This window comes from Acartia tonsa, chromosome 13 (genome assembly GCF_053477335.1).
Source record: "Acartia tonsa isolate MP-2025a chromosome 13, ASM5347733v1, whole genome shotgun sequence".
Lineage (NCBI taxonomy): Eukaryota > Metazoa > Arthropoda > Copepoda > Calanoida > Acartiidae > Acartia > Acartia tonsa.
In genome coordinates, this window is record NC_137272.1 from 26,437,062 (window position 1) to 26,462,748 (window position 25,687).

Here is a 25,687-nt window from a genome sequence, read left to right on the forward strand (position 1 = left end):
CTACTGTTTTTAAGCCTTAAAACTAACAACTTTACGGAATTTTAGCACAACCTACCACCTCACCCTTTGTATCTGACAAGAAAAGAATATCATTATCCAGAAATTATAAAAGAAATTTATCGTGCCATTCAATTCCTCTAAACAATATTTTAGTTCAATAGATCTAATAAATAATAATGAATAGGTTATAACAATACGTTTTATAAGGTCTGGTCTGTTTGTGGTCGGTCCTGAATCTGCCAGTGCTCATCCAGGTCCTGTTTGTTACAGGTAATATTAGACACATAGATTAAGAAGGGGGGAGGGGGGCATTTTGGATCTTTTGCTCTAGATCTATGTCTTATAAGACTTTCCAGCAGGAGTATAGCGCTAAGATTTGGCTAAATTTGTGAAGAAACGGTGGCGAAACTGATTCCCCTTTATGGATAGATTGAATGTTTCATACTTAGGATATTATCGGTAAGATGACTGTACAGTTACTTTTCAAGGAAGCTTGATAAAGAAATGGTCTCGATTTCATCCTTTTTAAAAACTTAAATCATTGCATTTAGATACATTACAATTAATGATTGCGTGCGTAAAGACATGCTATTTTGATAAAACTAAAACTGAAAGGAATTCCTAATTTTTATTGAATTATTTGTTAAATACATGAAAGTCAAAAGGTGCATGATTTTAGATTTGCAGGATAGATCACACTTTCCCAACTTTATGTTTAGGTTAAGTAACGCTCATTAAAACAGTAAAATGTTAGAGATTTCCCATGAGGGAGAGGGTATGATTGGTACTTTACTGCCAAAAAAAAGTAATTTACCTTTTTGAAAGCGAAGCTTTTCTATAATTAGGGTAAGTCCGTAACGGTTAGCTCTTATAGTTAATTTAGACATGTTAGAATTGTCCTATCGATTTCAAACTTTGCATGGTGATTCCTGTAGTAGTTAGGTACCATTTGGAAAGCGTAGCAACTCTATAATCGTAAAATTTTGTTAGACTTTTTTTATATTTATACTTTGATTAATCAGTTCTGACACATTACAAGTGTTAATGTTCGTTTATCCTACAGTTTTAGAGCTTCGCTTTTATGGATGTTGTCATCCTTGATATATCTTAAAATTAAAGGTACATTTTGCTGTGAATACTAATCTATTTTTTATTAATATTCTAAAGAATTAATTTCTAAAAAAATATCTCCTTAGAAATCTAAAATTTTGTACACGTAGGACTGATGTTAAATTACTTTTTTTGATTACTTTTAACGTGAATTTGATAACTTAATAATTTAAAATTGTTTTATCAAAAACATATATGTAACCAGAATTTATTCTTGATTGATAGCCGTTTACCCAATTTTTCATATTAATTCAACCCTTAACCGTAACTTAACATGTTGCGTTTCCGTTGGTCACAGGAATGTGATGGGCTCTATCTCAGTTCATCACCGCATCATACTGCTACTATGCCAGATGCGTGAAATTAATAGTAAGAGATGGGGAAATGTCTTGGTTCGTAACAGGCGCAACTCATCAAGATGTATAGTTAAAACTTTTATACAGACAAAGGCTAGGTCATACACTCAAAAAGTTGCATGTATCTTAACTCTTTGTTATCCTTGGGTGTTGGTTAAGTGTCACGCTCTTACAATGTATTTCAAATGTTATAACAATGATATTAATTTAGGAAAGGTGGACCTCTAGCTATAACAGATGCTAACCTATGCCTGGGCAGAATTTTACCAGAATATTTCCCTAAAATATTTGGAAAAACTGAAGATCAAGCCCTAGATAAACAGGTAATCTTCACTTTTATCTGGTATTGAGGGGCGTAAAAGCTCAGTGGTAACGCATTGAGTTATGTGGGTGATAGTTCCCCATGTGTTAACAAGAATTTCTCCGTCAAAATACATACACGCAATTTCCTCTTGGTTGTATATGAAGGGAGATAATTGAGCAGTTTGGAAACGTATTCCGAGCTCCTCTGCGGAAAGCGTCATAATAAACTTGAAATTGGAACTTGAGCTGGTCCTGTTGGGTATACACAAGTGTCTCGTCCTACTCTATTACTACTTAGATCCAAAAACTAAGAGTCTATGGCTACACACCATACATACATTTTAATCTGGTTTTAATTTTGTATTTTAGAGGACAGTAACATCAAAGATAGAGCAGATTCTATATTTGTGACAAATAAAGTCTTGAGTTTAAATAATTGAAATATTTTTAATGTTTCCCTTGTTTTTCAATATAAACTGCATCCACTTTACAATCATCTATCCACCAGTCTATCATTAATTTCTTTATATATTTAGGGTTCTATTGACGCATTTGACCAGCTGACAGAGACAATCAACGAATTCAACGCGGCTTCCGGAAAGGTAAGAAGCATTTGAAAACTGTTATTGTTATCAATATAGAAAATCATCCCATAAAAAGATCTTCTGTAAAACACTGATTCCAAATTAATATCAAAACAAAGATGGCGGATAAAACATTTTAAAATTAGCAGACAAAAAAAGAATAGACGTCGTCTTTGCATTTTCTTCCAGCTTTGATGAGGAATATAGTGGTGGGTCTTTTTATTTCTAGGGGCGATTTCTCTAAATAGTTACAAACCATTCTAGGACTTTGTAAAGGAGAACCATATCGATTCAGCGGTTAGAAAGAACCTTATGTATAAACAGATAGACAAACAAACAGACATCTTGTTATTTTTATTAGGGTTATTGAATCAAGTAGGTATAAGAAAGTATTTGATCTAGGTGATGACCAAAGAAGAAGTGGCAATGGGATTTATTGCTGTAGCCAACGAGGCAATGTGTAGACCTATCAGGAAAAATGATTTTTAGCTATATTCTTCCAGTTTATACTTTTAGGTTAAGTATGATAAAACTTGTTTTGAAACTTTGGGGACAAGTATTTTTTTACATTTTAATGTTCCCTTCCTCATTTCCTAGATTTCTTAATCACAGTCTAATGTTCTTTCTTGTTTTTAAATCTAAACTTTGATCACTATTTAAAAAAAAAATATAACTGCTTATTGTTAACAAAATTACTGTAAACAAAAAGCTAATAAATTGGTACATAAAAATCATCTTAACATTTCCTTAGAGCCCTGACCCAGGGTAAAGGTTATGACACCGCTAAGCACGCGCTGGCATGTTTTGGCGGAGCAGGCGGTCAACATGCATGTGCCATTGCCCGCTCATTGGGCATGGCAACGGTTATCATTCATAAATACGCAGGTATTAGAATTTTTTTGAAAATTAACTAATATCTATAATACAAAGTAGCTTGATGTCTGTCCGTCCGTCCTTCTGTCTGTCTGTCAGTCTGTCCGTCTGTCCCTTAAGATCTCGGTAACCACTAGCCGATCGTATTCTACTCTTCAGGGTATATACCTATTGGTCATGTGGTGGTTTTAAGCTATTTTCTAGGGGGGGGGGAACACTATCTCATGGGGCAAAGCCCCTAGAGGCTAGGGGCGAAGCCGCTAGTAGGTATTATATAGTCCCTTTTTTATATAATCTTATTATTGCACTTTTAAATGTTCGGACTTCTGAAATTAATGTGACTGTCTGATTGGTTGATCTTCTTTTTTTATGAATGTTATCATCTTGATTTTTGTCTTACAGATTTTATACAATATACATACAATTTAAGTTTAACCAGGAGAGATATTAAGTGGTAAGACAATGTTCGATAAATTAATATACATCCCCAATGCTTATAAACTATATTACCCCTTCTGTCGATTACAATTATTGGTTGAAATGTTTTGAAAATTCAATTTTATAAGAAACCAATAGTAATTCATTAAAAGTACCCAAAATTTATGAGCCAAAGAATAAGATAACACAGTTGTAAAACTTTGGGTACTTTGTAGTTCACTATACAATGTCCTTCCTCTCCCGGAGTATAACTAACCTATTACTTAATGAGCATGTTTATTAGATTTTTATGGTTCAGGTATTTTGTCTGCGTTTGGTATGGCTTTAGCTGACGTTGTTCACGAGGAACAAGAACCTGCTGCCCTCATTTACAAATCTGAGGAACAAATCTTAAATTTATTTTGTGGGAATGTTGGACCGTGGAGGTTAATCCTTATATAAAAGTAACAGGATGTCTGTGTGTCGCACTGCTAAACCGACATGGTTCCCTTTCAATGTACGGCTTCTCACAGGTCCAAAGAATGATTGTAACTGATTTTGGGAGGGGTACATCCAACTTCTCAAAATAATACGGCCCTAGAAAAAAAGACCTCAAAATCTTTTCTTTTTAATTGAAAATGCATGGTCGATTGTCTATTTTTCTTCAATGCATCTAGGTGCCTCTAGGGACGTAGCCAATAGAAGATTATAAATGATCAAAAGCAGAACTTGTCTTTTAATATACAATAGCATGCTGTTAACATTTTCAAGAAAGAAAATTCTGCGTACAAATAAAAGATCAAATCTTGATATTTAGATGCAGATAAAGTCTTTTTTAAACCTTTTCATGTAGACAGAAATTTGAGGATTTGTTTGATTGTAGAGTACGTTTGAAATTAATACCAGAATTTCTGCCCTCGAAGCAAAGTGTGTTGAAAATTTAGAAAAACAAGGTTTTGACAGGTAAGACTTTGATTTAGAGAAACTACCTGCAAATATTATCAAATTTTTAAAAATTGAAAAAAATATTTCTAAGAAGAAAACGCCGAACAATTGGTCCAAACTTTTTAGCCAATATTAGGGTATGTATGCGAGTTAATTTATCATCCATTGTCTTATATCTTTGTTAAGATACTTTCTTAAATTGATATATATCTTTTTATAGGGATCAAATCTCGACCGAGGCCTTTTTGCACATGCGCTATGGGGGCACAGATTGTGCGCTGATGTGTAATTTGGGCCCTACAAACAGTTTCATGGACACCTTCCTTACTAGATACAAAGTAAGTTATAGAGTTGCTTTTCATTTATTTTGTCATTTCAATAAATCGAGTCTGTACATACATTTGAATTATTTTAGAAACTTCTCCTTTCAAAGTTATGAGGTATGTAGTGTATATCAATATTTGTTATTGTTGAAATAATTTAAGTCTCAACCTGCCAATTTTATCATGTTGTTACTGTAAAAGGGATAGTTTCACGAAGTGCATTTAAAAAAAAATAGTGAACTGTAAGTTTTTTCTATTTTAAATAACGTAGTAGTGCATAATATAAAGTTATTGATTAAAATTAAAAGATTTGACCAGGGATTTTCCTTAAAAAATGAGTTTTTCATTTTTATTTTCAACTTCGTTGCATGTTATATATGGCAAAAACTTTTTTGTCATAATTACAACTTTAGATAGCATTTGCTAGTTAATAGAACTTCAAACATTTTATACAACGAAATACACATAACAACAAAGAATGACCTATAAAATATTTAGTATAGTACTTAGAGTAGTGATCTTTTTATATGTCTTAGTAAAATATATTAGGCATTGGATAGATATGATTGTGATAAAGAATTTTAACATTGACCAGACCGAACTTTTTTTATTTGACAATATCTAAAACAGTTAGTGATTTGCAACATAAATTACATGAGAATGGTCTTTTATATATATATATATATATGTTGTATGGTTAGTTGGTATTTCCGCGTGAGATAATGTGTATATTGTAAACCGGACGGTTTTCTTTGTTTTTTTTAAAAAGAATCTATAGAAAACCTGTCCTATAATGAACCGGACGTTATTTTTTATGTTTTTTTAAGTAACTTGTCCCAAGGGGAACCCCTGTTCAATTTTTTTATAACTCTTGTGAAATATGTGGAAAAAGATTCTCTTATATTGGTGTTTTGGCTATACATATTTGGAAAAAAATAGACCATTTTCATGTAATTTATGTGGCAAATCTCTTTAACTTTTTTAGATATTGTCAAATAAAAAAAGTTTGGTCTGGTCAATGTTAAAAATTCTTTAACATATAATCATATCTATCCAATGCCTAATATATTCTACTAAGACTTATAAAAGTTCACTACTCTAAGTACCTTAACTCTTTAAATACACTTCGTAGAACTATCCCTTTGACCTAATCTTCGACTCTAGTTTTGAGCTGGATTTGCTAAAAGGATAAATATATGTCAAATGCGTTGTTGATATCAAGGTGTCATTAAATATAAATATAAGTCCAAAATTAAACATATGTTAAATATATTATAATTAAGATATGATAATCTTGATCAAATTTTTTTGCATTTACTGCTGCTTTTCGATTAACCCTTCGCCTCTTGTTCACATTTACCCTTATTATATTATAAAGTTCTTACTTTAAAATAATAGTGAGAAGATTAGTTTTTCTACCTTGGTGTTTGGCTATCTCTATGAGGTTGTCGTTGTGCATCTTTATGAGATTTCAGATTATATAATTTTAGACTGAGTTTGGGTTTACCCTGACCGGACGTGATGTTCATGTTGATGACATCAGAGTGCGAGGCACTGCTAAATCAGGTCAGCATGGCATATTCAGGGAGGGAGGGGACATTGGGCTGAAAATTACACTAGTCCCCAAAGTTTTATAATAACGTTTTCTTATTCGTTCGCTTAACTTTTTTGGGGACTTTTTTTGAATTTTGATTGGTTGGTTCATTAACGTGTCCAAATGTTTCAACCACAAATTGTAATCTGGGGTTATTATGTTTGTCATTATTGTTTATCAATTTTTAAACCTTATGTCCCTCATATATGACATATCAGCAGATGGGACCGTTTTCAACGTCTTTAGTTGTAATACTGTGCGGATGCACTGCGTGTTAATCCACGGTCGCAGGTTCATTTGTTCTTAGTTTAATGACTAAAGAATTTGTTTTTATTGCAGGTATAACTCTGGAAAGTAGCCTGGAGGCAGCCACTGGTCCTGCTAAACCTGAAAAATGTGTAAAGGTGAAAAATATTTGATTTTGATACATATTAATTTCCCATGGTCTACATAATGAAAAATTCTTTAGTTAGTCAAAATAAATATTAAACTATTGATTTAAAGCCATTTAGTGGATTTTGTGATTGAATTCTAAGTTACTTACGACCTTCCATACGTTATACTTATTAGTAAAATCACATATTTAAAGAATTAGTCATTAGGTGCTAAATTTTGATTTATTTTTTTCCAAAAAAATTATTGTAAGAATCCTTATTTTTTTTGACAGTGTACCTTCATAGCACCGAAAAATACATCTTTTCTCATTTACTCACGTGGGAATCTCTTTCTTTCTTTATTCTTCTCATTAGATCTTCATTTGTTTTTATGTATTTCCTTTGTAATTGAAGTGCTGTTATGCTCTAGAATGAACTTGTAACAAAATTAAATTAATACCGAATTGTTCAATCCCTATATCCGTGGTAATTCTAAACTTTTTTTAAATTTAAATTTTAAGATTGAAAAGTTTCCGAAGTTACTCTATTTGCGATTTAGCGAATAATCAACAATTGATAAATTGCCAGTTTGCGGTTATTAAAAAACGTTTAGTGAACAAATCGAACGAAAAGTTCCCTTGATATTAGTAATCAATTTTTTAGCGAAGATCTACAAATGCTGACCCTTATAGGTTTATTATTTCTTTTATACAAATATGCCATGTTTTGGCAAATGAAAATAGATTTAGAGACATTTAAGAAGCCAATCATTTTAGCAATTCAGGATCAGAATCCATACATGTTTTTAAAAATAAAATTGTAAAACACCCACGGAGCAACATCATCCAACCACCTATGATAGTCATAAGTAATGTTAGGGTTTCTTTATGTAAGGGAAGCCCTACTCAATTTAAGCGATGTATTTCTACCCGTAGGGTTAATGGTTTAAATAAGGATTATTTATCGCATCGTATTACAGACAGATTTCCACGGATATTAAAAAGAAAAACTATCATATTTAAACCAGTTTAGTTAGCCCCGAGAGCCCGAAGGTTCGGCCTAACAAAATTTCATGATTTTTACTTTAATATTCGTGGAAAATTATCTGTAAATAGATGCCATATATACTGGAATGTAGGTATTAAATACTTTCTAATTTTAAAGCGAGATTGAAAATTTGATTTATAAAGCATTTAGGTATTGTGTTTATTGTAGTACTTAAAAAATAAAAAATTTCTTTTTAAATTTCTAGAAAGCTATGTATCTCTATGCAGGGATCTAAAGGGATAAGACAATGGCCGGTAAATTGAAGTGCATCCCCAATGATGATGCACAAAATTACTCCTTCTGTGGATTAAAATTAGTGGTTGAAACGTTTGAACAGTCTACTTTATGAGTCAACCAATCAGAATTCATTAAAGTCCCCAAAGATGTTTAGCCAACGAATAAAAAAATGTTTTTATAAAACTTTAAGGACTAGTGTATTAAACAGCTATTATCCCCTCTCTGTCTGATCTCTATGTATGAAGGTTAGAGGGTTAAATAAATAAAGGTAAAAGGCAATTTAATATTATTATTAATATAATATTTTAATTTAGGTATATTTTGAAGAAGGATATATGGATACCAACGTATATCTCATGGAGAATCTACGTCCAGGGATTTGATTGAATTATTTTTAGAACATTTTTTTATTTACTTTGTAGATTTTTACATAATATTAATAAGATTAATAGTTTGACACAATAATTTTTAAAAGGTTTAAACTCCTTAGAATTAATGAAATTATAGCATAAAAATAAACAAGGATAACAACGCCCATAAATAGTGAAGGACAAAAAATGATGCAAGGACATACGGACAATGTCAGACTCAGATATAAAGCAGGTGTTCAGTGTCATTAAGATTAGATATTAAATGTATACCTAAAAAGTAGAAAATCACGAAATCTTTTTGTATGAATTATATTTTGTTTGATCATTAAAACAACAGCCGAGAAATTAACTTTTTCTCTTTCCGTTTCTTATAGACAGACGGACATTTCGAATTATAGAGTATCTTTTATACTAGAAATATATATATTTTGCTTGGTTACATTAAACTTACTCATAAATATTAAATTATATAAATCAATTAAAAATGTGCTCAGGACACAAAATCTCGGGCCCAGGAATCATCATGGACAAATTGAGCACAATTCTGGTGGAACCTGGATGTACTGCGGTTATTACTAAAAAAGGTGGGCTCAAAAATTTTATCTTAATACTACAAAGTAGAACGATGACTGTCTTTTCATCTTGTCGTCTGTCCGTCTGTCCACTTTCTTGGACACTACTAAAAGTACCCAAAGTTTTAGATCAAACGAATAAGATATCATCTGCTATAAAATTTTAGGGAACAATTTAATTTACAATTCAATTTCCCCTTTCTCCCGCTCTGATGCTATAGGATTTTCTTGATTAATTGAATCTAATTATAGGAGATATTGAAATATCCATCGGAGCTGGAAATACCAAAACTGTAGGGTGTGAACTTGATACTATCCAACTCTCTATCTTTAGTCACAGGTAAGCCATATAGTTTTCGAAAAAACTGTAAATGGTTCTTACCCTAAAAACTAAAATGTCTTTGGATACTGACAAATAGTTGGTTGGAAATAATAGATTAATGAATAAAGTACCGTTTTTCTTTTCTGTCAATAATTTTAATCTATCCAATAAATTTTTTTGTTTATGGGGGGGGGGTTAAGATTTTCTTCTAATGTACTATCTCTATATTCCTGCATAACGGTTACTCTGTGCTGGTTATCAGGGAAAATGACAATTTATTTTATCTAATTTACATTCTTTTATCAAGCTGTTTTTTTATTATTTATGTCGCTGGCTAATAATACAAAGCAGTAGGTTGAGAACTTAGACATTTAATAAAAAATTTGGATATTAAAATATAATTTTAGCCGTTTGAGATATCTCAAAAATCAAAACAGTTTAAAACAGCAAAGTTACTGATGGAAGTGGAATATTCAAGTGTTAATATTCGTTTGTCCTAACGTTTCAGAGCTTCGCTTTTATGGATGTTGTCATCCTTGTTTTTATAAAATCAATTTGCAATCTGGGATATTAATCCCTCCAAAAGAACAAATAAAATGAAATTGATTAATTTTGAAAGCAAAAAAAAACAATTAATTAAAAAAGCTGAATGGTTTTCTGTTTTTCTCGGGGAGGTACCTGAACGGAGGGAACAATGGACTGTTTATTACACTAGTCCCCAAAGTTTTATCAACACGTTTTCTTATTTGTTTGCTTAACAACTTTCACGAATTTAATTAATCATAATTGATTGTTACATTAAGTTGAATGTCCAAACGTTTTGATTACTAATTTTAATCTTCAGAAGGTATAATTTTGTTTGTCATCATTGGGGATGTACATCAATTTATCGGCTATTGTCTTATCTTTTTAGATCCCTAGTTTTATGATAACCTTCATTTTCATTTTCCTCTTTCATATAAAATCTAATAAACCACACAATAGATTCCAAAGCTAATAAAGTCATTCAGGTAGTATCCCTCAAGTTTACTAATAGACCCCACCACCATCAATTTAAAACATTTTCCCTAGCCCAAGCAAAATTAGTTTTCGCGTATTTTCCGTAATGTTAGGTGTTAAGATTTAGTCAAATGCTCTATTTGAGTCAAGCTGTTCTTAATTATGACCATTTCATATATTTGGTCATAGTTAGTAATTTTTGACTTAATGAGTGCATTTGACTAAACCCCAACACCCTTCTTTACGGTAAATACGCGAAAAAAAGACCCCTTTACTGTAAAAGCTCAAAAAACCTTTTTTTAGATTGGAGATTTTTTTATCTAGGAGTCTCATAATTATATCATAATTTTTTCGCTAAAGATAGCTGTAACCAACAAGGTAATGAATTTGAAAAATAGATTTCGTAGTTTCAGCTGACTTTGGGAGGTAGCCGAACTAAATAATAAGATAGCTCACTAAAACAGCGAAAATCACGGAGTGGATACAAAACCGCGACAAACAAAACCGCGACAGGGACAAAGCCGCGACATAAAAAACCGCGACAGTGACAAAACCGCGACAATAACAAAACTGCGACAATAACAGAAATATAACTATGTATTTTTTCTCGTATTAATCCAGTTGTGGGTTATACCCTATACTTCATTTTATCTATTTGACGATTAACTAACTATTTCTTTCTCTCATATGTCTTATTTTTACGTAGTTTTGTATATTGTTCGGTTTTATTGATTGGACGGTTAACGTCACCAGAAGTTGAATACTAACTCTGCCTTCAAGAGCGAAATACATAAATCCTTATGTAAAAGTAATAGGAAGTCTGTTTTTATGTCATCTTTAGTGTGTATCTAGAATATTTTTAAAAGCGAAGCTTTTCTATAATTAGGGTCGGTCCGTCCGTACGTCCGTCCGTAACGGATAGCTTTTTTTCGTTAATTTAGACATGTTAGAATTGTCCTATCGATTTCAAATTTTGCATGGTGATTCCTTTAGTAGTTAGGTACGATTTAGAAAGCGTAGCAACTTTATAATCATTACCCAAATGACCGTGCGTCCATTTTAAACATGTTGATTTTTTTACTTTTTTAAATAGTTTTTTTCGTTAATTTAGGCATGTTAGAATTGTCCTATCGATTTCAAATTTTGCATGGTGATTCCTGTAATAGTTAGGTACGAGTTAGAAAGCGTAGCAACTCTATAATCATTACTTGAATGTCCGTACGTCCATTTTAAACATGTTGATTTTTTTTACATTTTTAACAACAAATTTGTATGTGACCTATTTATTTGATTGGTCTGATTTTTGGTATACTGATTCCTGGGACAACAAAGTACAATATTTTAAGCGAAGCAACTCTATAATCAAGTCCTAAAAATGTAAGTATGTCCATAATCATTATCCTGTATCAAGCAGTTTTTCAACAAATTTACTTACAATTTTGCTTTGACTCTTATACATTCGCATTCTGATTATTCAGTTCTGACATTACACAAGTGTTAATGTCCGTTTGTCCTACCGTTTCAGAGCTTCGCTTTTATGGATGTTGTCATCCTTGTTAAGTTTGTGAATATCATGCAATATTTTAGGTTTATGTCCATTGCAGAACAAATGGGTAGAATTCTACAAAGAACTTCTATTTCTACAAATATTAAGGTAATTTAATATGAATTTTTTTATGGAATATATTTTTTCTTACGAATTAAAATTGCACAGAAAAATTAATTGGCTAAAAAAAAACAACTTGAGTAGGTACCTAACTTTTAAAAAGTTATTTAGAAAAAAACTTTTTAAGAATATATAAAAACATAAAAAATGGAAAAAAAAATTGGGGGGGAATTTTCATTTTTTGGGGGGTTGGGGGTGTCCCACACCCCAAGAAAAAATAGCCTCCACAGGACCAGAAGGTATATTCCCTGAAGAGTAGAATCCGATCGGTTCAGTGGTTACCGAGATCTTTAGGGACGGACAGACATCATTCTACTTTGTATTATAGATAACAGTTTGAAATTCGAATTTCTTTACAGGAAAGACTTGATTTTTCATGCGCCTTGTTTGGACCTAACGGACTGGACTGGTTTCTAATGCTCCCCTTATTCCAGTGCATTTAGGAGCTATGCAAGATACTGCACGGAAAACACGTGTCAAAACCCCTCCTTGGCTTAGGTTTTTACTCAATGTGAAACTAACGAACTTTATTTTAAATTGAAGTCCTATATGTGAATTTCTTACAGGAAAGGCTTGATTTTTCATGCGCCTTGTTTGGACCTGACGGCGGCCTTGTTTCCAATGCTCCCCATATTCCTGTGCATTTAGGAGCTATGCAAGATACTGTCAGGTAAACAAATACGAATATAGAACACGTGGATATTAAGATAAATTCTCGCATACCCTGATAAAATGTTTCTCCCTCCCAGCTGGCTGATATCACGAAACCTACCTAGTACCAACTCCTCATTATTACTTTACCCCATCCCCTCCCCTGGAGGAATGTATTGATCAGAATCTGAGGATAAGCTACATGAATTGACGACAAAAATTCCCCTGTCTAAATATCCACGTATTCTATATCCATTGGAAAACATTAAATTTCAAAAAAAAACTAGTTATGTATTACATGGTATTCTTGTTACTTCCCTTTTCAATTATTTTCTAAAATGGTAACAAATTTTGCAAAATTAAAGACTACTTAGTAAATATTAATTTCTGATTAAAATATCTTCATTGAGGTGATTTATCGAAAAGTAGTATTCGAGGTTGGTTGGTTCTGAACTAGTTGTGTCCAAATTTTTCAACCCATAATTTTAATTTAGAAGGTGTAATTACTAATTAATCATTCTCTTATCCATTAAGATCCTTGCGTTAAATGCCAACCCTTTACATTGATAACTAGCTACCTACTATACTGTAAATATATATGATCTATTTAGGCATCAAATGAAAACATTGGGAGATAACCTGAAAGAAGGGGATGTTATTCTGGCTAACCACCCTAAGGTTGGATTTCTATATCATATTTAATTTATTATTATCATAAATGTATGTTTATCTATGAATCTTTTTTTCAAGATAACTCAATTGCGCCTCAATATTTCAGCCTGTCTGTCCTTCTGATTTTATATAAATCTGTCTGTTGATCTAAATCTGTAAGCCTTGTGCATCAATCTATCTATCTCTTTATCTCATAATTCCCTACCTTATTCTATCTATCTATTCAGGCTGGAGGTTCTCACCTGCCCGACCTAACAGTGATTACTCCTGTCTTCTATCCTGGAGAGAAGAAACCGGTTTTCTTTGTAGCCAATAGGAATATAAACAAACACTCGTTGAATGCGTCTTTTGATTTGTTTAAGTTTATAATTTTTGAAGATTAAGCTAAAAATTAGTAGTGCAATTTTATACATTATAAGTTATCTTTTTGTGTATTTAAGAACTCTATATAACTGCTAGTGAAAGGATATGGTTTTCCTTTACAGTGAAGCTTTTTATAGGTCCAGGGAGGGTTTATAACTATTTTAGGGGAATATAATTTTATTATCTCAAGAGAAATTGCACTTCATAGAAAAAACTACCTCTACAGACTTTGTTTATCTACTTCTCTTTAAAACTAAAATTTAATGGCCCCAACCTTTTCGTAAGTGCCCCCAGAGGCCTCTAGAGGCTTATCTTTAGTAGTGACAATAGTGTTTAAGCAATTGATAGGATATTTAAAAATAAAATGTCTTTCAATCTCTTTATGTATGATTTTCTATATATTAAAAAATTATTGTTAGGGGAGAGAGTGGATTATGGATACTAAACTTTATAACAAGTGTTGTATTATTTGGTCAGAGGCCATCATGCTGATATTGGAGGCATTACTCCAGGATCCATGCCTCCGCACAGCACCTTCCTATGGCAGGAGGGAGCTAGCTTCAAATCTTTCAAGGTTAGAGAAAGATGCTGTTGATGTTGTTGTTATCTATCGATCTATCCTTCTAGAGAAAGAAAGATCAATAGAGAAGTAAACTAAGGAAATTAAGATAGATAGATAATTTTTTGAATAATGAAAGTTTTGTAAATTAATTATAAAATTACAATAGACTGACACATAAACGAAATTGTAAAAAAAGAACAGCCAAAATTGTCTAAGGGACATTTTTGAAAACATTGAATCATTTACATTACGTCATGATTGAATTGGAATGGTAACATTTGGCATACAGACAGTAGTCAAAACAGGAATATAGAAAAACACAGAAATCCAGTTAGTTGAAAAGAAAATACATATATTATAGACTCTAGGTACTTGTTAGAAATGATATCGACAGGTAGACAAACAGATAGAAAAGAATACTTTTAAAGAAAATCTGTCAGAAGTGAGAAACATAATATATCCTTATCGTTGCAGGTTGTAGCTGGTGGTGAATTCCAGGAGAAGGCTCTGACGGCTGCCCTCATGGCTCCAGGAGAATTTCCAGGTATATAGGCTCTTTGATTGCATAACATTTGTCTTAAAGTGCTAACTTGTTGTAATAGTAGGTAAATGCCCTGACACTAAAAATATCATTTGACATTTTATAGATAGTACCATTTACAAGGTCTTATTTAATGCAAAGACATTAACTATCAACCTCCAGAAAAAATTCTTATATTTATATTATTAAGGTTCTTCTGGTACCAGACTTCTGCAGGACAATCTGTCAGATCTTAAAGCACAAATTGCTGCAAATCAGAAAGGTTATTATTTTGTTTGTTGACACAAAGGGCGGAAGGATCTATACAGAGATAAACCCCAGAAGAAAGCTAGGTAAAAATTCATATATAGCCCCTTGTAAAACACTTCACATGAAATGAATCAGGAAAGATAAAACAATACTAAGAAAATAGCCCAAAACTAACCTATTGCATTTATAAATGTTCCCATTAGACCACAACCTAATCAGACCTGCCATTTTCGAGATCTTTAGCTTTAGACAAAAAACTTTTTAAAAAAAGGATAAATAGTTATAGTTATGAATAAAGACATTTTTAAAATGAATATTAGAATATAAGTGTTGATTTTCATTACTTATAATGCTATTTCTCTCTAGTTATTGATTTTAGTATCTAATTAGGTATCCAGTTGGTATCTGAGCTTATTGATCAGTACGGCCTGGATGTTGTCCAAGCCTACATGGGACATATACAGGAGAATGCCGAAGTGGCCGTCAGAGAAATGCTTAAGGAATAATTGTATACAAATTTTCCTACAAGTACCTTGCTGAACCTTTAAACCAACCCCTCCCCCATCTTTTTGTTTATCATTTTAAGTCATGTTAGGTAAGGTTATGTTGGGTACTCGATAGTCCCGCTGGGTTAGAGCTCCTCCAATTTCAATTTATTTAAAAAATAGGGTGGGAGAGAGGTCGGCGCTTAACCTTATATATATCAAGATATGGGCGTCCAAATGGGGGGGGGGGGGGTTATTTGGGGTAAAACTCCAAAACTTGACCCTATAGAAAAATGTTCAAAGCTTTTAATTTTTTACATATTACAAATGAAAAATTAGATAAAACCTAAAAATTCTTACAATTAAAATGTGGGAAGGTGATTGGAAAGCGAGCTTTTGATAAAACAGGGAAAAGTTCTCTTTCTGCCAAGGATTCTATGGATAATGGGTCTATTATCAATCTAAAGGTAAGAAATTTGGTCTTATCAAATCTTACCGTGTTTTTAAATTAAATGTTTGTGTTTAAATATGTTAAGTAAAGTACACTTAATATCTTAATCACTGAAGTAAATTACAGTTAAGCCTGTAATTTACTCTCATTACATTACCGTTGTCAAAAAGTTTGAAAACTAAAAAACGATAATAAGGTCTTATACTAGCATTGATCGATTGGTTAGTCCAAGTTTCCTAGGGTTTTGGCTCAAGTCGTCAATATGAAATTAAAGTTGTTATATCTCATCAAACCCTTATGGAAATGAATTACTGTGGTTTTCAAGTTGGTTTTTGTTCCTTATATTTTGCTGGTGTCCAAATCTAAACGCATTTTGATCGACAGGTCTTCCAAAGCAAAGAATATAGAATGTGTGGATAGTAAGATATATAAGTTTTCCGGAATTTTATAGTTAGGGGGAGATTTGAAATCTGCATCAAATTTTGAGGATTTTTTTTATAAAATTCGTTTTTTCTATAATTCTTCATCTAAAAGCGGAAATGCAATTTAAGTTAATTAATTTTGGCATCTGTGATTGGTGGATTTAAAAAATCTGCGCTCTGATTGGATGGCGTACATTATTCAACCAATTAGAGCGCAGGTAGTTTAAAATCCACCTATCCTATTGGTCAAAATTAATTAACTTAAAATGCATTTCCGCTTTTAGATAAAGAATTATACAAAAAACGAATTTTATAAAAAATCCTTAAAATTTGATGCAGATTTCAAATCTCCCCCTAACATTAAAATTCCGGAAAACTTATATATCTTAGTGGATAGTGTTCGTGATTCTCGATTAACCTGATAAAATGTTTCTTCCAGCTGGCTAATATACCCTTATTTACCCATTTAACTTCCTGACCATTGAGTAACAATGAGGACTATATTAGCAACCTAAATCGACGACAAAAATTCCCCTATAACAACATCCACATATTCAAAGCAAGTGAAGTATACAAAGAACAAGGATGACAACATCCATAAAAGCGAAGCTCTGAAATGGAAGGACAAACGGACATTAAGACTTGCATAATGTCAGAACTGAATAATCAGAATGCGAATGTATAAGAGTCAAAGCAAAATTGTAAGTAAATTTGTTGAAAAACTGCTTGATACAGGATAATGATTATAGACATACTTACATTTTTAGGACTTGATTATAGAGTTGCTTTGCTTTTAATATTGTACTTTGTTGTCCTAGGAATCAGTATACCAAAAATCAGACCAATCAGATAATTAGGTCACATACAAATTTGTTGTTAAAAATGTAAAAAAATCAACATGTTTAAAATGGACGTACGGACATTCTGGTAATGATTATAGAGTTGCTACGCTTTCTAACTCGTACCTAACTATTATAGGAATCACCATACAAAATTTGAAATCGATAGGACAATTATAACATGCCTAAATTAACGAAAAAAGCTATTTAAAAAAGTAAAAAAATCAACATGTTTTAAATGGACGTACGGACATTTTGGTAATGATTATAGAGTTGCTACGCGTTCTAAATCGTACCTAACTATTACAGGAATCACCATGCAAAATTTGAAATCGATAGGACAATTATAACATGCCTAAATTAACGAAAAAAGCTATTTAAAAAAGTTAAAAAATCAACATGTTTAAAATGGACGTACAGACATTTTGGTAATGATTATAGAGTTGCTACGCTTTCTAAATCGTACCTAACTACTAAAGGAATCACCATGCAAAATTTGAAATCGATAGGACAATTCTAACATGTCTAAATTAACGAAAAAAGCTATCCGTTACGGACGTACGGACGGACGGACGTACGGACGGACCGACCCTAATTATAGAAAAGCTTCGCTTTTAAAAATCCGTGAAACTTTTTCAGGTTGACATAGATCTGGAAAGTGGAGAAGCCATCTTTGATTTTGCTGGCACGGGCTTCGAGGGAAGGATAGATACGTCAAAGAAGATTTCAAATTATAAAAAAAAGTATTTTCACTTAAACTGGCTAGTCGAGCATATAAACACCCTTTAAATAACTATTTGAGAAATAAATTAAATAATAAGCGGGGGTTGGGTTTTCGTTCGGTTGTGTTTTTCACATATAGACCCCATAGGGGTTAGGAATGAAGAAAAGAAAACCCCCCCACAGTATTAAAAAAATTAAAGAGGGAGGGGGGGGGGGATTCTGAGCTAGGGACTTCAAGTAAGGGAAAACACCTTATCTAAGAAATTTGCAAATTAAAATATTCTTGTTTTAAAATATCTTTATGTCATTGCCCTGTCTCTAATATTATATTAAGCCAAATGCATCTTTCCTTTTGTATGAAGGTCTGGGGAAATATTAATGCCCCCCGGGCTGTCACAATGTCTGCTATCATATACTGTCTGCGTTGCCTGGTGGGTCATGATATTCCATTAAATCAAGGTAAGTGACGTCTGCTCCTATTGGGGTTCATTTTTGAAACAAATTAACATAATGAAATTAAAATTTAAATGGTTGATAATATCATTTATCATGCAAATTTTAGCCCTATACTATAAGATTTTTTTCCTGAAGCTGAAGATCTCAATAATAATAGTTACTGAACCGATTAGGTTCTCTATTTTGAGTAAGATTCATATAGGTTAGGCGCTGTGATGGTTTTAGGCTAATTATTTTCATATTAAATTTTTGGATGGTTTAAGCTATTTTTTATTTTTTATTGAATGATTGGTTCATTATGTGGAGTTTCCAAAGGTTTTATCACTATTATAATCTACATCAGGGGCAATTTTGTGTATCATCACTGAGGATGTAAATCAATTTATCAGCCATTTTCTTAACTTTTATATCTATGGATGTTTAACATTTCTTATCAACTTTTATTTATAGATATTATTAGATGAATAATTTATTTTTATAAAATCTGGTCCAAATAATTAAATGTGTAATTTTGTGTTTGTCAGCTGAATGAATGTTATAGATATTTGAACTTTATTAAACCATAGAAAAATAAAAAGTTACTGAGTAAAATTGGTATAAAAAAAGGGTGTAAATATATGTTGTTCTTTTTTTCTTCCGAGAAAAAATATTTTTCACAATTCTCTTAATCATAATAGCAGTGAGTCGTCTATATTTAATATTTGTTTCTTTTCTGCCAACTATTACAGCTTTTTAATGCGGATAAAAACATTGAATGAATGTTTATAATATTTTATCTTTATTGAACCATAATTTATTGTGTAAAGTTCCTATTTTTATAATTTGAAAAGATGATGAGATTAATGGGGTTATTTTTAGACGTTGGAATATTGAGCTATATTTAACTTTATATCCATCCATTTACTTTCTCAAATTTTCCGTGTCAACGCTGTTTTCAGTTTAAAATTAAATTTGTAACAAAATATTTTTGAGAGTGGATATTCGAGGCGAAATAATATTGTTCTTTAAAGCGAAGATTCTATTTAATTCCTCAAGTCCGTGGAATTGTACTTGCAGAGGTAAAGTTTAGTAATAGGCGGGATGTTAGTGAATAGGCGGGCTTTTATTACCATCTCTAGTCCTTCTTGATGGGAAATATAACCACAGCCCCCCTTTTTTGTTTTTGAAGAGTCTACATTTCTGATCATGAATTAATGTCCCTTGTGCATCATTTTGTTTTTAATTGCTAATTTTAGTTTGAATGTCAGATATTAATTCTTTAAAAAAGATTAGTTATGAAAATAAGATGTTTTACTGACCAGCGTTGCGGAGCCGTTTGATTTTGGTGCGGCTCCGGCTACGGCTCCGACCTAAAATCAAGAAAAACACTTTTGATGGTTTTAAAAGTTCAACTTTTGAAAAACTTTAAAGGGGCATTTGAACACGACACAACAGAGTTACCAAACTATTTATTAATAAAAATCTCTTATTTTAGCTAACTCGGAGCCGGTGCCGTTTTTTAACGAAAATTACGACTCCGGCTCCACAGCGCTGTTTTACTCAATTACACTATTTTATTTTCTTGTATTAAAGGTTGCCTAAACCCTGTAACAGTGAAGATTCCCGAGGGATGTTTGCTGGACCCATCTGAGAACGCAGCTGTTGTTGGGGGGAATGTCTTGACATCTCAGCGTATTGTTGATGTGGTCTTATTGGCTTTTGAAGGTAAACTTGACACGTGGAGACTTTTCTCTAAAGTGAGCATATACAGGGTGTCCCTCGTAAACTGTTTTTTTAAAACGCTTATTACTCCCTTAATATTTGAGCTATCTTAGTAAAATAAAAAGTATTTGGCAGCCTACTACTGACCATTTTATGGGGTAATGATGAAAAATCCACAAAATAAACAGGAAAAAATCTACGAGGTATTACATAAGAGGTTCATTTTATTGAATTTAGACTAACCAGCAAGAAAATATTTGCTTTGTGAACTTTAGGATTAGTTAGGGTCCAAACGGCTGTTCGCTCAGACTTTCTAAGCACAAAAATAGAACAGGCTTGACATGGCATACCAGAAATTCGCAATATTCAAGAATCTGAAGTGTAATATAAGTGAACATTATTTAAAAATAGGCATAATATTGATCTTCTTTGTTAATTTTTCATGAGAGCTCGCTTCAAATGCACACAAGAACCTGAAATATACCAGATTTTTTAATTATACTACAATGCCAGTTCTTATAATGTCTGGAGTAAGTCATTGTGATCCACCGTTTGACCACCAGCTGCTTTTAAAGTTAACTAAGGCATATTTATCTTGTGGATTAGACTTATATTCACTAAAATCAGCCTGTTATGTATTACCTTGTAGATTTTTTCTGTTATCTTTGCGGATTTTTCATCACTATATTATTAAATGGTCAGTAGTAGGCTGCCAAATACTTTTTATTTTACTAAGCTAGCTCAAATATTAAGGGAGTAATAAGTGTTTAAAAAAAAAACAGTTTACGAGGGACACCCTGTAGGTCGGTTCGCTTGTCTGATAACAAACATTTTTTTTAATAACTTTATTTTTGGAATAATGATTTTTAGAATTATTGCAATAGATTTACGTAGGATATTTGTATTAATTCGAGAAAAAAAATCGCGAAATCTATACGTGTTTTTCAGCTGTCTTTGGGGGGCAACACATAATTAAATTGACCAACTTTCCATCTCACTGTCCCCCCCCCCCCCCTCCATATATTTTTTAAAATTTATTTCGTTTGTTGGTCATAACTTATTCCTGGTTTCGTTTCGATATTGTCATCCTTGTTTAGCTTTGCTTAATGCTGATTTTGACATTATTTCAAAAAAATCAAAAATATAAATATTATTCACATATAAAAAAAAGTTTAAAATGTTCATTTTTCTTTAAATGCCGCGATATTTTATCAGATTATCTTTTTTTATCAGCGTGCGCTGCAAGCCAGGGGTGCTGTAACAATATTACCTTTGGAGATGAAAACTTTGGGTACTATGAGACTGTTGCTGGCGGCTCCGGAGCTGGACCTACCTGGCATGGCAGGCAGGATGATACACAACTTTAACTAATTATGGTCACCTTGAAGGTGTCATACCATTAGAGTAAAACACTAGAGAGGGAAAGGGTTAAAATAATTATCTCTCTATCGCACTGTCCTTGTGCCGTCTTTCAATTGGGTCATGAATGGTGTTGTGTATTAGCACAGCCAAGTAGCAGGAAATAATTTGGTAGCAGACGAATAAGGTCATTGAAAAAGGAAGGGAGGTAGTTATCTGTATATACATCTATGCTATAGATCTGTTGTCATACCAACGACGTTTAGTTCCCTTTTGCTTCTATGTCTGGCAAGTGAAACATCAATTTTGAAAATAAAGACTATGCGCATATTTTTAATTTTTAAAAATCATCTTATAAGCAATAATCACATACAAAGGAAAAGATACTTATATACAGAACAATTAAAATTTTTTACATCGTATTTAAAACTATTTATAAAACTACACCTACTCAAATTTTTGAAATTAATATTTTATTTTTATTCCTTCTTTCCCACAAAGTGTATGTCGAGCACTTAACCCCCTTTTTTGCGATAAATTGAAAATAAGGGGAGAGGTCATGTAGTTTTTTTCTACCATTTCCTTGCTGGGAGGATGGGGGCGGGGGGGGACCAACGGTGACCTAACCTTGCAATGCATGTTTACCCAGTACCTAATATAATCCTTATACTAAAATAACAGGATGTTTGGTTGTCTGTGTGTCTGTACCGAAGGATCTCGCTAACTGCTGAACCGATCGGGTTCTCTATAACAGGGTAGCTTCTCATAGGTACCGGGAAGGTTTATAACTATTTTTTGAGGGTTGGGACACCCCCAACCCCCCAAAAAAATGAAAAATCCCCCCCCCAAAAAAAATTTTTTTTTAACTAAAATTAAAAATGAGGGTCGAAGCAACCCTCCCCCCCCAAAAAAAAAAAATTTCGCCCCCCCCAAAAATTTTTTTTTACTTTTTCTTTTAAAATTTAAAATAAGAAATTGGGTTATTAAATCTGACTCTCTCCTCCTCAAGTGCCCCCTAGAGGCCTCTAGGGGCGTAGCTGCTAGTCTAACCTAAAGTAATACCTAAAGAAGTAAACAAAAACTACCCCCCTTCCTTATTTTCAATTTTATTTTAAAAAGGTGGGGGGGGGGGGGGAGGGGCGTGCCAAACAAGGCACTTTGAGGGAAAACGCCAATAATTCTTTACTAACAAAAATTTTGTAATCGTTTTTAATGAGAATTCAAATTATTTAGATTTATTTGTTTTCCTTGTTTCTTTTGTAAAATAATCGTATTGTTTTTAGATATAAAGTAACTTAATTTATGTTGTTTTGACTTTAGAAAGGCCTTTGTTTTATTTTGAAAATGAGTTTTCTGATACTTTTATGACACCAAAAAAAAAATAGAAACGGATCTGGGGTTATCTTAAAACCAAGTATATTGTACTTTTAAAAACATCCTAGAAAGCTGAAAATAATTCCGTAAAATGGTCCGAAACTACAGGATCTATACATCAATCCCGTCTCTCTTTATTAGTGATCTTAAGTTAAAGTAAAGATAAAAATTTATGTACATCCCAAATTATGGTAAAATAAAGTAATCCTTACTTAAATTAAAATTTTGTGGAAACTTTTGGACACTTCAAGTTTTTAAGTCCCCAAAGTTTTTAAGCCAACGAAAGAGAGTTCGTGTTAATAAAACTTTGGATATTAGTATAATTTACAGTCCAATGTCCCCTCTTTCCCTGCCCTTAGTGTATAAATCTAATACGAATTCTGTTTGGCTAAAAAGTTGTGTATTTATTGCCCAGGAGTGGAGTTCATGTTCACATGACCAACACAAGACTCACCGACCCAGAAATTTTAGAGCGCAGGTACTTTCTAGTAGCAAAGATACTCTGTAATTTACTAAAGTATGTCCGTCCGTCATACGATTTGGGGATATTTTATTTTGTTATTATTCAGGGATCAAAAGGGATAAGACAATGGCCGGTTAATTTACGTAATCCTCAATGATGATGAAAAAAATCACCCTATTGTAGATTACTATTAGTGGTTAAATAAAGAAATAAAATAAAATCAATTAAAATAATATCTTAAGATTAATTTTAATTTTTTACATATATTTTTAATATGATAATACCTATAACCAATATATATTTAATTCATTGTTAGAAATCCTATTTGCGTGTGTTAGTTTGTTTATTTAAATATTGATCCTTTTATGATAGCAACAGGATGTCTACCTTTGCGTCTGTCTGTTTGCGTGTACTAAAGGATATTAGCATCCGCTGAACCGATATGGTTCTCCTTTGCAGTAAATCTTCTCATAGGTTCATAGAATGTTAAATACTATTTTTAGGAGGGTACCGCCACTTAAAAAAAGTTTGTCTATTATTATCTTTATTAATACTTTGATAAAAATGCGCTTTCTAGGTATCCTGTAGTTCTGAACAAGTTTTCTCTGGCCGCAGGATCTGGAGGTCCTGGCAAGTTCCAGGGTGGTGAGGGAGTCATTAGAGAAATAATTTTCAGGTAAAATTTATATATAATGGTATGTAGTGTTTTATTTCATATGGAAAGAAAAGGTTAGCCAGGGATCTTAATGGATAAGACAATAGGCGGTAAATTTAAATATACACCATAAAAGATTATAAACAAACCTTGAGTAAATACAATTTTTGGTTGAATAGTCTGAAACATATCAAAATTCAATAAAAATTACCAAGCTTTTGAGTCAAATTTGACAACTTGTTTGAAAACTTTGGGTACCAGAGTAATTTACAGCCCATTTTCACCTCCCTCTATAAAGATACTCTTCCCCAATATATATTTATTAAAAATAAATGAAGGTGAAGCAGAGTTGAATGACTAAAATATAAAAAAATAACATACAATTAAGAGATATTAAAAGTCAACTTTGGGGTCTACATTTTTGTCTTGTTATTTTAACTATTTTCAAAGCTATGATACGAGGATGGGGCAATAAGTAAAAAAATAATCTTACTATCAATTCGAAATACACATTTTTTTCATCTCCTAGGTTAATTATATTGGGGAGGAGGAATAATTTATCTCCGATTTACCATTTCCTGATTTGTATGGAAATATTTTTTATATAAGGTGTTTGTTATATTTGTTTTTTTAGGGAAAATGTTAAAAGTAAACACTTCAAAAATCAAACATCAAGAGAAAATGATCTTGTTCCTCTTAACCTCATAGAAGTGCAGCTTCTCTTTGGCTGTATTACTATGTGAGTCTTTCCTAAGGGCAAAATGAAATTTAATTTTTTTGAGATTTTTTCATTTTGTGTGTCTTTTCTTCTATTAGGAAATTGGAATTTATTGTTTCTTGAGATTTCTTGTGAAGATTATCTTTTATTTCTCTGTGTAATTTGGTAAATTTGGTTTTTCGATTTGATTGATGTCCTTTGGTACGTATAGATATTGTTATCTTTGTTTCAATGTAAATGATAACACATGTGTTTGCAGAAACTTGGAGAAAAATATTTTTATCTGAACTTTTTGCCATTAAAGATAATAGAGACAAAGGTCGTCCAATTAAAAGATTGTTTGTCTACAAGATGTTGCCTTTGGTTTCATTTCAATTTTTTAAAACCTTCACAAAGGTTATAAATGTTTAAATTTAAAGTAATTACAGGGTGGAAGATTAATTTATCTTTCATTGTCTGATCCCTATTTCTATATCAAAATCCTGTTAGCTGTGAAAATAGAATTAATTTTCTATCCATTGAAAAATAGAATTAGAAATCATTCATGAGTGGGAAGTTGTTTTTTTAACTTTGTTTATTTTTCTGTTTTCCTTTTTATCAGGAATAGGGGAGTGAAAACATGAACTTTTATTTTCACAAATATTTTACGCATTTCTCTAACTCACGACCCTAGCATAAAACGTAGCGAACCTGTACTTTGTTTTGGAGTAGATTGGATTGAATCTCGGCTCAAACTACATAATAAAAGATGTTAAAGATTGTAGCTAGTATGTCTGATGCGTGAAATTACGTGCAATTTATCATTATTACAGTAAGGAGTTTCAGACTAAGGTCGTGCAGTCAAAAGATTGGTTATTTTGGCAATTGTAGAATAGTTTAATTAATTTGAAAGGATTTATGACAATTTTTC

At 32.1% G+C, this 25,687-nt stretch overlaps 1 protein-coding gene across 1 annotated transcript in view; it reads left to right on the forward strand.

The window, feature by feature from the left end:
* Positions 1-25,687, forward strand: part of LOC145335030 (5-oxoprolinase) — a 39,452-nt gene that overhangs the window by 12,569 nt on the left and 1,196 nt on the right. The window contains exons 15-42 of the mRNA XM_080180712.1: positions 208-270; positions 1,678-1,789; positions 2,306-2,371; positions 2,756-2,824; positions 3,103-3,238; positions 3,963-4,043; positions 4,525-4,606; positions 4,809-4,926; positions 6,402-6,477; positions 6,845-6,909; positions 8,478-8,535; positions 9,026-9,118; positions 9,359-9,446; positions 12,015-12,081; positions 12,660-12,763; positions 13,356-13,422; positions 13,644-13,730; positions 14,255-14,353; positions 14,816-14,885; positions 15,073-15,144; positions 15,522-15,628; positions 15,991-16,083; positions 17,968-18,025; positions 18,412-18,510; positions 20,080-20,211; positions 21,442-21,553; positions 23,357-23,419; positions 23,982-24,080. Of these exons, the coding sequence (XP_080036838.1) occupies positions 208-270; positions 1,678-1,789; positions 2,306-2,371; positions 2,756-2,824; positions 3,103-3,238; positions 3,963-4,043; positions 4,525-4,606; positions 4,809-4,926; positions 6,402-6,477; positions 6,845-6,909; positions 8,478-8,535; positions 9,026-9,118; positions 9,359-9,446; positions 12,015-12,081; positions 12,660-12,763; positions 13,356-13,422; positions 13,644-13,730; positions 14,255-14,353; positions 14,816-14,885; positions 15,073-15,144; positions 15,522-15,628; positions 15,991-16,083; positions 17,968-18,025; positions 18,412-18,510; positions 20,080-20,211; positions 21,442-21,553; positions 23,357-23,419; positions 23,982-24,080 (2,436 nt within the window). The remainder of the gene's footprint in view (positions 1-207; positions 271-1,677; positions 1,790-2,305; positions 2,372-2,755; positions 2,825-3,102; positions 3,239-3,962; positions 4,044-4,524; positions 4,607-4,808; positions 4,927-6,401; positions 6,478-6,844; positions 6,910-8,477; positions 8,536-9,025; positions 9,119-9,358; positions 9,447-12,014; positions 12,082-12,659; positions 12,764-13,355; positions 13,423-13,643; positions 13,731-14,254; positions 14,354-14,815; positions 14,886-15,072; positions 15,145-15,521; positions 15,629-15,990; positions 16,084-17,967; positions 18,026-18,411; positions 18,511-20,079; positions 20,212-21,441; positions 21,554-23,356; positions 23,420-23,981; positions 24,081-25,687) is intronic.